Source organism: Aythya fuligula, chromosome 3 (assembly GCF_009819795.1).
Source record: "Aythya fuligula isolate bAytFul2 chromosome 3, bAytFul2.pri, whole genome shotgun sequence".
Classification (NCBI taxonomy): domain Eukaryota; kingdom Metazoa; phylum Chordata; class Aves; order Anseriformes; family Anatidae; genus Aythya; species Aythya fuligula.
This window is the reverse complement of record NC_045561.1, coordinates 117,154,877-117,167,434: the sequence shown is the minus strand read 5'-3', so window position 1 is coordinate 117,167,434 and position 12,558 is coordinate 117,154,877. Positions and strand designations below refer to the sequence as shown.

General features: G+C 50.6%; 1 protein-coding gene across 1 annotated transcript in view; it reads right to left on the bottom strand.

The window, feature by feature from the left end:
- Nucleotides 1-6,284: 6,284 nt before the first annotated feature.
- INTS9 (integrator complex subunit 9) overlaps nt 6,285-12,558 on the bottom strand; it is a 66,247-nt gene continuing 59,973 nt past the window's right edge. The window contains exons 15-17 of the mRNA XM_032184610.1: nt 10,377-10,475; nt 8,275-8,412; nt 6,285-7,664 (exon numbers count right to left, since the gene is read on the bottom strand). Of these exons, the coding sequence (XP_032040501.1) occupies nt 7,488-7,664; nt 8,275-8,412; nt 10,377-10,475 (414 nt within the window). The 3' untranslated portion in view covers nt 6,285-7,487. The remainder of the gene's footprint in view (nt 7,665-8,274; nt 8,413-10,376; nt 10,476-12,558) is intronic.

Sequence of the window (12,558 nt, the reverse complement as noted above, 5' to 3'; positions counted from 1 at the left end):
GTGGGGTATCGGGGCCCTTTTGGGGCCATCTCTTGGGATCGGCCACCCTCATGGGCAGCACTGAAGCGAGGTGCTGGCCCAGCCTGGGTTTGCTGGAGCTGGGGGCGGGCTGGAGTCCCCTCTCTGCCTCAATCCCTGGGGGTCTCAGTGTAACTGCCTTAAAACCTTGTCCTCTTTGGGCTGTGTTCGAAGGGTGACCCCACAAAGGCTTCGTTAACCCCACAAAGGCTCTGGGTGCATGGGGAGATGAAACCTCGTTGTCCCCAGCTCTCCTGGCCCTGTGTGCGGGCAGCAGGGGGATGTTGTCACCCACCCGTGTCCCACAGCAGAAGCAGGGTCGCTCCGTTGGCAGCTCCTGCACTCATTCCTCGGGTCTGCACCCTCCTCGTGTAGCCTGCACCACTTTTTGGGGCTCTGTGACCTGCCCAGCCCCGTTTTCAGCCAGCTTGTTGTGCCCTCCCTGCCACAGGGGTACGGCTCTGCCCTTTGGGAAGGACGGAGGGGGTCCTGCCTTCACCAGCAGAGCGCGGTGACAAGGACGGAGATGTCTCCTCTCAGCCTCAGTGGTGTTTTCCTTCCCACTCCCTTCTTGTTTCAACGCCAGGCCCTTCAAGGAGACCACGTGAAGGTTCCCAGTGTCTGTAAGGACACAACGGGGGGCTCAGCGAGGCCCCAAAACACCTCGGGGAGGGTCTCATCTTCTGCTCCTGCTCGGAGGGCAGAGCTGCACCAGCCTCAGCAGCCCTCGCCGTGGTCCCTGAGGAGCACGAAGCTCCTCTGCTGCCGGCGCTCGCTCCCCCCTCGTTGCAGCTGTGGATTGCACTTTATAGAAATAATGAGAGACGCCTCTTGCCCATCTCACCCAGCTCTTGGGTGGTGTTTATTTTTTTTTTTATTATTTTTTTTTTGTTGTTGTTGTTGGTTTTTTTTTTTTTGTAAGATCCCTGGTCATTGTGGAGCATCGCGGTTGTGCGGCACGTGCTGTGTCCTGAGAGGGGTTCCTCCTGGCTGAACTCCCCCAAAAAAAAGGGACGGGTTTGGGGCCGAGGGTTAAATGGTTGCTGCATAGGGACGGGCGGGTTGGGAGGGATGATGATAAGGAAAATAATGCCCCGTCCCCTTCCCCACCCCCAGGGCTGGGGCTGCAGCTTTGGAGCTTTCCCAAATCTGCCTAAAGAGACACAGGAACCCTTCTGGAGTACAGCCCCGTGATTCACACCACGACTTTCTGCTCCTGAGCCATCCCACGGGGTTCCCTCCACCAGCAGGGAGCACAGAGGCATTTCGGGAGCCCAGCCCTGCCACCGTCCCCATCGCCCTTCGCTCCTCTGGTTTTTGGGGACCCTGAGTAACTCCAAAGCTCAGGGTGGGGCGTGTGGTTTGTCACCTGCTCGGTGGCAGGAAGGTCCCTCGGTGGCGGCACCTTTCCTGAGGCCTTTCCCCTTTTTCAACATTTTTGCTGCTTCATCCGGGCCCGGGGGCGTTCGCTGTAAATAAAATAACATCGCCCGCGGTGCCGCTCCTGTCTCGCCGCCCAGCCCTGCCCTCCCCTGCGCCCTGCTCCGTGAGCACCAGGTTTAAAGACAAAAAAAAAAAAAAAAAAAAAAACAGACCAGAAACACTCCTTCAACACGAGCACAATATTCATATGTTGAGGTTTTTGTAAAAGGATCCAATAAATGGAGAGTTTAACTTGACGGAGCGCGTCCCCGTGCCTGCTTTGCTGGGGGCTGGGAGCGGGATGGGGCACACCACCGCAAGCTGAGACCCCAGGGCAGGAGCCTCGGCCACGGCCAGCCCAACAGAACGGAGCCGGAGGATTTCCCACACGATGCTGGATTTCCTTGCTCTCGCTTTCTTTTTCTTTTTTCCCCTTTCCTCCCCAGCAGCTGCCTTCCTCTGCAGTTGCCCATTCACTTCTGTGCTGCCTGCCCCATAGGACTTGTGCTCTTTATGGCCCTCACTGCCTTGGGGTAAAGGCTCATCTCCATTAGGAGCATTGTGCTGGGTTTTATTTCCAGGAGAGGTTTCAGGGAACCCCAAATTTCATGTCCCAGAAGGGAGGAGGTGAACGCTCTGCCCCAGAAGCCCAAATTCCTGGGATTCCTCCCCAAAACACCGCTGGCTGCAGGGATGGCGCTAACAGCGGGGGGCATGGGAACTTGAGAGGCACTGACCTGGCTTTTGGAATTGGGGTGTGTGTGAGGTGGGTGCCGCTGCTGTGGCGATGCCATAAATAAATCCCTACAGCCCCGTCGCTTTTCGGAGAGCATCGCTGGGCCTGCGCTAAGCGACGTGCAGGATTTATACCCCCAGCTCGCTGCCAGCGACGCACTGTGGAAGGCTTTGGGAAGAAAAATGGGGTTTTGGAGTTTGTTTTTTTTTTTTTTTTTTTTTTTTTCTTGGTGGTGTTAGCAGGCTGACAGGCAAAGGGCGGCCGCACAGGGCAGAGGGGGCCCAGCACCTCAGGGCCCAGCACCTCGTGCCCTGGTTCTTGCTTTAAACCCCATCACAACAGGACTCAAGCAGTGGAATTACGGTGCCATACAGCACCCGGGGGCCCTGGGCTTGCCCTAAACCCCTGGGCAGAGCAGGGTTTTACCCCACAAAGCAGCCAAATGGCTTCAGAGCGATAAAGAGGGGGCTGGGGAAGGGGACCAGGCCGTCACTGCTGCAGCACAGCACCCGCAGCTGCCGGTGGCTGCATGTGCGGGGTCGCCGGACGGGCTCTGTAATTTGTAGGCTCGGGCTGGTGAATATTGAGAGCAGTCAGAGGGAAACGAGCAGTTATTAGGCAGGCAATTAATGAAAGCCCTGCGCAGCGCCCTGTGTTGTGCCTGCAAGGGAAGGATAATTGTCACCGAGCGTTTTAAGCCACGAAGTAATTTAATCTAGAAGGGAAAAAACACACACACACGCAAAAATAATCAAACCCAAACCCACCCCAGAGCAAGTGCCATCCATTTTGTGAGCACCTTCCTGGAGGCCGGCCCTGCCCCCTGAGGGACACGTCCTAGAGCAGCGCTGTGGCAGAAAGCGAATGTTTTGGCTTTGCTTTTTCCCTTTAAGAACTAAAAAAAAGGACACAAATGTGGTGTAAACCCAGTTCCTACTGCCTCTGGGACGCTCTTCTTGCAGGCACCTCTCAGCAGGGGCCTGGCCCTCTCACCTTGCTGGGTTTAAGCTCTGCCCCCCCACCCGCTTGGCTGCCAATGTGAGGATGGCAACAAAAATCAGACAAATTGAGGTGATTTTCACCGTGGTTGGGCTGGGAGCAGGGACCTGGGGCACTGCTTCTGCCCACGCAGCCCCCGTGACTGGGGGCAGCCTTGTTCAGCCCCGCTTTGTTACTGGGAACCCAGTGACAGCAACGCCAGGGAGGACAAAGATGGATGCCGGGGCCTACACTTGCGTTACTGCTGCAATGGAGCCAGTGGTTGCTCAAGGTTTTATCACCTGAGCTTAGGCTGACCCTAAGGATAGGCTGAGTTATGCCTACTGAGTTTGGCTTACCAAGTTATGCCTACCTCAACCCTTTCACTCTCCCAGCTTCTATGGCCCGCAGCAGCCTGGCCTCACCTGGCTCGAGATGCAGACATCAGCCCCACGAGCTCAGGGCGAGGACAGGGCCAAGGGGGAGAAAAGATGGGGAATCATTTAATTTTTCATGCTAAGCAAGGCAAAGAGGCTTGAAATACGGCCCTTAGGCAGGATGTGGCACTGGTCAGAGCCATGGTTTAGTTCCCCTGGGCCACGAGACTTGGTGGTGGGTCCCCAAAGTGGCATGGCCCATGTAGCAGGTCCTGTGGTGGTAATGGGATGGGTAAACGGGGACCTAATGCTGGCCCCAAGGGCATCGACTGCACCTGGGCACGGTGTGGGAGAGCACAAACCTGGGCTGTAATGACTTGGTGCAGCTGCTTTTATTCAGGCTGTAATTAATGGAACAAAATCAGAGCATCCTTCTTTCCTCCAGGAATACCCGGGCTGTAAAACCCAGCAGTGCGGAAGGTTGATTTTAACCTTTTCTCCCCATTATTCCCCAGCCCGCTGACAGAGCCCTGGCTGGCAGGAGGGGAAGCGCACCGAGAATTAATCCCTCGCCAGGGCTGAGGTGCAGCCCTGCAGCAGACACCACTGCTTGGGCTTAATTAGTTGAGAGCGGCTGGTGAAGCGCAGCAGGGACGTGGGACCCCGTCACCCATGTTCACAGGGACTGGGGATGGTCACGGCACAGCAAACGTCGCACGGTGGTGGCCAGGAGGCTTCTTTCTTTCTGGCAGAGGCACCAAAACCCCTGCTGGTGCCTGCCCACCAAAACATGCGTCTCTGGTTCAAATGTGTCTGGCATCCATCTTATTCCTCCCCCTCCACTCGCATCTCTCCTGGGCTGCCATGGTTACCTCTGCAGGACTGACCCAGCCAAAAGAAATGCTATTTATTTTCCTTCTTTCTGTGCAGAATGAACAAACACTTATTTTGCCAGTTTAATTAAGACTTTTCACTAAAAAAAAAAAACCCTTCCCCCTCGGTGTGTTTATTTTTCCAGCAGGCACAAGCTGTGTATAAGAAAGACGTGAATCAGTTTTCAGTTGCTGGACTGGAGCTGCGAAAAGTTTTCCTGCCCAAAATGACAAGAGGAAAAAGGTGAAAACTTGTATTTTTTATTTTATTAATTTGTTGATTTTATTTCCAGGAGGGGTGACAAGGCCTTTGGAAATCCACTGGCTGCCCGATGATGTGCTAGAAGTATCAGCATGGCTGGTACAGGTAGGGGCCACGGCTTTTCACCCCAACGGAGAGGTTTTTGTGTGACAGCCCAATTGCATCAGTAGTGAACTGAGCTAAAAACTGTTTGGTTTTTTTTGCATTCCTAATTCTGCCAATAAGCACAGCAGCCCCCTCCCAGGTCCTGAATCACCCTCACACTGCTGTGCTTTTCATACAGCTTCTGCTGCAGCAGCTTTCAGCTCTAAGTCTCGAGGCAGCCTGCAGAGGAGGATGGCACGATTTCTGCTTTGCATAAGGGGAAAGCGAGGCACCAAGCCAGGAACAAGCCAGAACCATCCGTCAGAGGCAGGACCAGCCAGGAGCCCTCCACTTCTGTCAATTTAGGCAGCACGGAGAGGTTTCCATGAGGGGCTCCGAGCATTGGGGTTTGTTTGGCCCAATTAAGGCAGCTACTGTGGCTGACACAGGCTGCCTCACACTTCACATTTAAATATTTCCTGAAGACCTTGAGAAATTAAAAACCTCTCTGCTGAATCTGACTGTGTGTATAGTGAGGGGTGAGGCCATGGGGAAGCTTTTCTCCCCTCAAATCCTGTCAGTGAGTGCACGGCCCCGGTGCTGCAGGGCCTCGCTCTTTGCACTGTGGCAGGCCCCGAAGCAACCTCCTCGTGATAAAATGATTGTGACACTGACTGTGACTTCCACAGCAGCTCCTTCACGTGGATTTTCAAACCCTCAGCCACTTCAGCAAGCAGAAATCACCACCTTCATGTCTGCCCGCTGGCACACCACCGGGCTGCCCGTGCTCCACAAAGGTGGATGCAATGAGCTTAATGCACAGGCTCGGGCCTGAGGCTCTGGGTTCTTAGGGTGACAACTTAAATCCCCTATAAATATAAATTTGAGCTGGTCTGGTTAATGAGGAGAAAGACTCCCAAGGACTCTCATACTACAAGGCCCATGCTTCCTCCCCCTTCTCCCTGGCCTACTCAGCTCAGCCGAGTTTCTCGCACGGCCTTTTTGTGTGTGGAGAAAAATCTTCCTCGAGATTTAATTACAAGGTGAAATATGCCCGATTCTTTTATTTCATTTTCGAGTGATGATAAAGAAGCTGAAGCACCGCAAACGTTGTAAACTCTTATTAGGATTAATGCTACTGCAACTGAGGTTTTTATCACCTTAATGACGCTATTTCTCTCACGCCCATGACACACACACAAAGCAGAGGTATGGATGCTGGAGTCTGTACACCCAACCACCCAGGAATCCCTAATGTGTAGGAAATATGGTGTGGAGATGGCAACAGCAAATAGTTTTTATTACAGACCTCTTCTTCCACTGCCTTAATCTCCCCAAAGCTATAAACTGAAGTTGTTATATCTTACAAATGTGTAGATGCACACACAGGCAGATGTGGAAGAGGCATGCGGATGCTTTTATAAACCACAGAATGTGCTTTCTCCTTGGCATTACTATGCTTTTTATTTTTAACACCAAATAAATACAAAGCAATTCCATAAAAAAAAAAAAAAACAAAAAACAACAAAACACAGAACAGCAGTAAATCCGAGAAATCAGCTGCTTTTAAAAGCAATACTATTAACTACGTTTACGCCCCGAACACATGATTCTGAGAGTGAAAAACGTCCCTAGGTCTGCGGTACAGATGGCTTTGTCTAAGCGACTATCAGAATTTCAGCCAAAATTTTGGAATGTGGGGGCTGACAGGACAGGTTTTTGGAAGGTAGAAACAAGAGGCACTTAAATCTCAAAGGTTTTGCATGAGCACTGGGAATTTAACTACTTCTGTACTTTTGAAAGCCTCCCTAGCTACCTTTGGGCCTCCAATTTGTGCTGCTTACCCTTATGTACCTAACAGAAGCATCTGAGACAGGAATGAAGTTGCCTCAGCCCCCCCAACAGCCAAGAGAGAAATACGGCACAGAGGGAAAGCCAGGCATTTCCCTCAGATCACAATCCCCTTGGAGGTACTTCTTCCACCGGCGATGGAGGCACCCAGGAGAAGCCAGTCTTTTTTGTCCCTTAGCAAAGAGCCTGAGCTCGGTGGACAAATCTGGTCCTAACAGAGGAGGCGAGCATCAGTGAACACCTGCAAAAGCACAGAGCTTTCCCCAGATCCCTCTGCTTTTGCAGGGAACAGCTCAGCTCTTGCCAGTTTGGAGCTATTGTACATGTCCAGCATAGTCCCCCTTTTTTATTTATTTTATTATTATTATTTTTAATCTCTGCTTTCCCAACTTCCCCAGTCCTCTTTGTGCCACGTCCACTGAAAGACACAAGCAGAAAGAGTGTAAATGGCGGACAAACACGAAAGTGGATCTGGTGGTTGGGAAGAAACAGGGGGGAGAAAACTAACTCTCTCAATATCTGAAGTCATTTTTTCCATATTCTTGCAGAGTTTTCTCAGATAAAGGACTGGGGCACGCATTGCTGACTGATGGCGTCACACAGAAATGTCTGTGCCTGCACACAACTTCACCCTGACCTTGTAAACAAACACTATTTATTTCCTCTGCAATCCACATCTCCTTTAAAATTCCAACAAAAAATTTTACAGCACAGGAATCCCCCCCCAAAGTATTCCAAAACCGGTTAAAAATTAAATTAAAAAAATATATAGATATTAAAAAATACTCCCTTGCTTTTCCATGAAGGGAAAGGTGGTTTCTGGTCTCTCCGAATTAGGAAATTCTCTCTTTTTGGAGACACCCTCTGAAAAGCTCGATGTCCTTGGGCTAAAATTTCTGCAGGAATTTGAGAACCAGGTCACGCAGCTTCACCCTCAAAGGTTCATCGTTGTCGCAGATGATGTGTGTGGAGTCCTCCTCGATCTGAATGAGGGTTTCTGCCTCCTGGAGGAGGACGATGTGGCCCTTGGCTGTGTCTTCCACCTTCACGTCACTGAAACCATGCTAGGCACAGCATTGGGGAGTAAAAAAGAGATGTTACAACAACTCAGGCAAACGGAGATGAAAGCTCGGGGCACAGGGAGGAGGAAAGGGGAAGAATATCTGCAAAACGCAGTGTGGCACTGCAGATATCCTAGATCTCTGGGATCTGCAGAGGAAACGCTCACAGGATAAGCTCACTACAACCCTCATTATACAGAAGGATTAACTACAGCACGGGGAGGCTAAAGTCAATATTTTCCACTACGCCGGTTCATGGGCAGTCACATCACCTTCAAAATACTTTCAATACTTTTGAGATCTCCTCCCCACTGTTCAAATGTATTGGAAATCAGCTGACACACGTCACTCGGAGTGACCCTAAAAGCTCTGCCTCCGTGAAAAGCCAGCAGGAAATGAGTGAATGAAGCATCAGGACATGCCTCCACGGGGAAATATTCCCTCTGTGTTCAGTGCAGGGATCCACATTCCAGCATTTCTTTGACAGCCCACTAGCCTCTCTCCATTTTGAGCCACCCTAAAATGATTTCCCTTCTCTCTGCTAGAAAAGCAGCCAATTTCTGAGACCTGCAGGAACCCACTTGAACCGAGCTTGCCACCAGAGACTTTTTACCTTCTCGAGGGTCTGCACAAACTGGTCCACAGGAATGGAGCCACTCAGCAGCGGCTTCAAAGGCTTACAGTCTGGGACGTCCTCACTCACACGCTTTCTCTTCTTGCTGGCAGGGGGTTGTGGAGGCTTTGGAGGGAGCTGGTGGATGAGAAGATGTACGGTAATGAGGTGAATCACACTAGATCATCATCATTTATTATATTTTCTAGGAATCGTGGCTTAAAGGAGTCAACGCCTTGAAAATCACAGTCTAGAAGATGCAACAGGTTGGGAAACGCAAATTCAGAGCAAGCAGCGACTTGGAGAAGGAGGAAAATGGGTAATTTCTCACTGGCCTTGGAAAAAAAAAATAGCCTTTAGAACAAACTTGAATACAGACAGGCAGGACAGATGCTGCAGTGCCTGAAAAATCAATGGAGTGTGATGTGGGTATAATTTTGAGCTGCCTCAGAAAGCTCTCTGCCTTAACTCATGCCTGAGAATCTCCTCTGTTAGCAGGGAGAGGTGGGGTGAGCACGGCCAGCGGTAGCTAACCCAGCACCGCGTGGGGTTAACTGCCCCCCTTCTGAAAGATCATTTCATGGAGCTGAAAAGCTGATTGCTTTACAAAGCACAGTGAGGAAATCACTGTGTCAAATAGGTTCCCGTGTCCTGTGCCAAGTTAATTACGCTGGGGAAGTATCAGCACCGGGTTTTCCCAGTGAACGAGCAACCCAGTTCTTGGGAAAAAGGCGCTGGAGAAAACTTCCCCCCAAATTTTGGCAAGGCCATCTGCCAGGGATGTGCCTGCACAACACACGCAGGGAATCCGCCCGAAGCAGCTTTGTGCAGTGCTCTGTGAGCTCCAGGTGACAGCCTGGGCTCCTCGCAGCTCCGTGCCTCTCCCACCGCTCAGCATCGTGTCTGAACCTGCTGCTGTGCTGTCCCTGGGTTTCCTTCGGCAGAAGAAGAAGGCTGTTTTTCATCGTGGGAGAGAAGTGCTACCTGCTCGGGCTCCGGTTCCGCCAACAGGCTCGCACTGAGTCACCTTACAAAAACAACCATTCTCCCTGAAGATGATGAGTCTAGGTGCACGTAGGATGCTGCTTGGGCATGAATCACTCACGTGGCTCTGTGCTCATAGATTGGGTTTTCTAGAGCTTGCCTGCACGTTTTCTGTACCTTTGAGAGTTTCCAGGCTCAGCCCATGCTGACAGATACCCTGCTGGTTCACCTGAATCAGTATGAAGCAGACTGTGCCTAGATCTAGGTTTAATTGGCATCAGGAATCAGAGCAGAGAAAGGAGCAAACAAGCAACACAGGAAGGAGAAAGCAGACTCAGCCCACTCACATTTTAATAGTTCGGTTTGTTTAGCATTGCCTAGTGTGCACCTAGGGAACTGACCTGGAAAAAGCAAGGCAGCTTGGCTGCTGTGCGCTGATATAAACCTTTAACCAACCTTTATGTCCTTCACTAATGACACTTTCCAAGTGTCACGGGCCTGGCCCAGCCCTACTGAGCTCCTGCACTTCCACGCATCGAAGGAGAAAGGTGCTGGGGCATCTGCTGCTCAGCAGGTCCACCAGACATCACCTCCCTCTGCAGAGCGTTAATGCCAGGAACTGCAGTGCCAGCCTAAAGCAGGTAGTAGGAAGAGACGGATTTTCTCATCTAACATCATCTAGGATGCACAATCTGCTTCCTGGGGAACAGGGTGACTTCAGGAAGGCAGTCCCTTCACGGGTCTAATCTTTTGGGTCATCCTTCCCCTCTGACCCTCCACTCCAAGTCCCTGAGAGGCCGGCTGATGCTGATCCTGACGTACAGGTTGTGGAAGACAGCAGCCTGATTTGTGGCCTCTCTTTGCGCATAATCTCGCTTCCCCTTTTATTTTAGCCAGGCACACAGCCAACGATAAAGAGTGGGGAGATTTATATGCATCCCACTCTCACTCCAAGTGCAATTCCTGCCTTGCACATGCCAGGACCAGGCAGCCGACAAGGACTCTGCTCTGGTGGGGAAGGAGTTGTCAGAGGGGTTGCCTCGTGAGAACAGCTGGGGTCCCAGATGGCAGGAAAGCCTGTGTAAGGATATTCTTCTCCCTTCCCCATTATACCGTACCTGCAGCACATGCTTGTTGTCTTTAGTATGCAGCACGGCAGAAACTGTTGCCAAGGAAATACCAGGCTTAATCTCCGAGGGCACGAGCGAATCTGCAAGCTGAAGCAAAAGAAGGATTGTGTTCAGCAAGCGATAATCTCAGAATTTGTATGAAGCCAGCTGGGATTTAAATTGGCAGCGTGGTATTTTTAAACATGGACTAATGAGCTGTAAACACAAGGCCGCTGGTACGATGACAGAGTGCTCCTCTTACCTGCTCAGCCCTCCTGGCTCTCACGGCTCCTGACTTTTCTGGGATCAGAGCACAGAGAGGTTGCAAGTCACCCAAAACAAGACAATTAAAGAGAAATCTCATCTAAAAAGACATTATCTACTTTATTAATAACTCTGATTAGTAAAATTCGATCTGAGCATGATTTACTGTTTGCTACCTCCATGTACAAGGAAAATCAAAGCCAGTTTCCTTTCAGTTCCTTAGAGCATTCAGACTGCAGAACAGTTGGGGGAAGAGCTTGTCCTCAAAAACCCACTGGCTCCCTTGACTGGTGTGACATTTTTTCTGACAACACTGCACAGAAACCCTGCCACTTCTACACAATTCTCCTCTGAAATGAAATTTAGGCTTGGCTCCAGCTTTGAATTTCGGTGGCAGCCTCCCAAGATCTTCAGCACTGGCAGTCCACGTGGAGCGGGCAGCTGGGCAGCACCCCTCCCAGCTGTGCTTCCAAGGGAATTCTGCAGAGAAGGGTGCTCGAGAACACAAAAATTGTTCCTTTTTTCCCTCGGAGGGGGTTCTTCATGACAATACACTGGACACCAGGTGCCCTGGAGTCCTGCCCAGGACCCCAGCCAGGATCTAGCCCTAACCCATTGGAAGGATGGGTCTGGAAGGGACCTTAAAAGATCATCCAAGATCTAAAGATCATCTTCCACTGTAAGGGCCAGCAGCCCAAGCAGCCTCCCAGGATCACTCCCAGCCAAGCAAGCTCCTATTACCTGCTGCAGACCCAAAGCGTGCTCTGTCTGGGAGGAAACCTTGCAAGTGCCTCATGAAATAAATACAGCGAAGATGGGTCATGTTTTACACCAGTGGATGGGAGAGCTTTTCACTTGCAAAGAGGTAGCACCTATAGGGACAGACCCTGCTGGTCTGTTCTTCCCTACAGTCGTCCCACCAGCTCCCCAACGTCCATCATCTCATGTAGGAAGAGCCTCTTGAGTAAGAGTACTCTTGCCTGCTGTAAATTACAATTATGTAGGTGATTACCGTGTTACTACAAAGCTCTAATGCTAGTGAACAGGGAAACAAGCCAACTTGACTTCAAAAAGCACTGACTGCTGGCCTGATCCTTTTGCCATCAAAGCATGGAGAAGGTTTTTCTGTTGGCTTCAGTGGCAGCAATTCTGATTGCTTTCTCTCTGGGACTCTGCTCGAGATCTTTAACGCAGGTATTACAGCCTTTACAGCTTGGTTTTGAAGGCAAGGAGAATAAAAATACAATGATAATCATTGCTTCGGATTTCTCCTGGGAGCTAAAAATACTTGCAGCAGGGTGATATGCTGCATTTGGCAGTGGTCAAAGGCACTTTCCACTCCCACAGCCTTCCAGAGGAGGATTGATAGGAAATGGGCTGAAGAATACGTGGCAAAATGACAAACACTGCGAGGAGAAAAACCCTTAAAAACCAGAGAGATGCTCAGGATCAAAGTCCTCTTTCGCCCCTGAAGTACTTTGCTATTAACATTTATGCACATTTTAACCACGCCGCTGGTAAATAGCAATACTTTAATTATTAACAGTCAAAAAGGCAGTGAGATGGACATTTAATTTCATGTTCTCTAAGCTATTGCCTCATCTCACAGCCCTCTCCGTGCTGCAGCCGATCCTTTTATTACAGAAGTTCACTGACCCGAACCAAAAAGGTCATTTAATCACATCCAGTAATTCATCCACCAACACCGGGCAGCGCTGCCATCCTCCTTTCGACTGACCTCCTGCACACACAAATCACAGAGCTCTCCCAAAACGCTGGATTAAAGCAACCTTTTTCGGAGAGATAGCAAATCTTCTCTCTCTGCTCCAAGCAGTGGCAACTCCGCCGTTTCCTCTCGCCGAGCTGTTCCAAACTTTAATTCTCCTTGCAGCTAGGAAACCACGTCTTATTTCAAGGTTGAATTTGT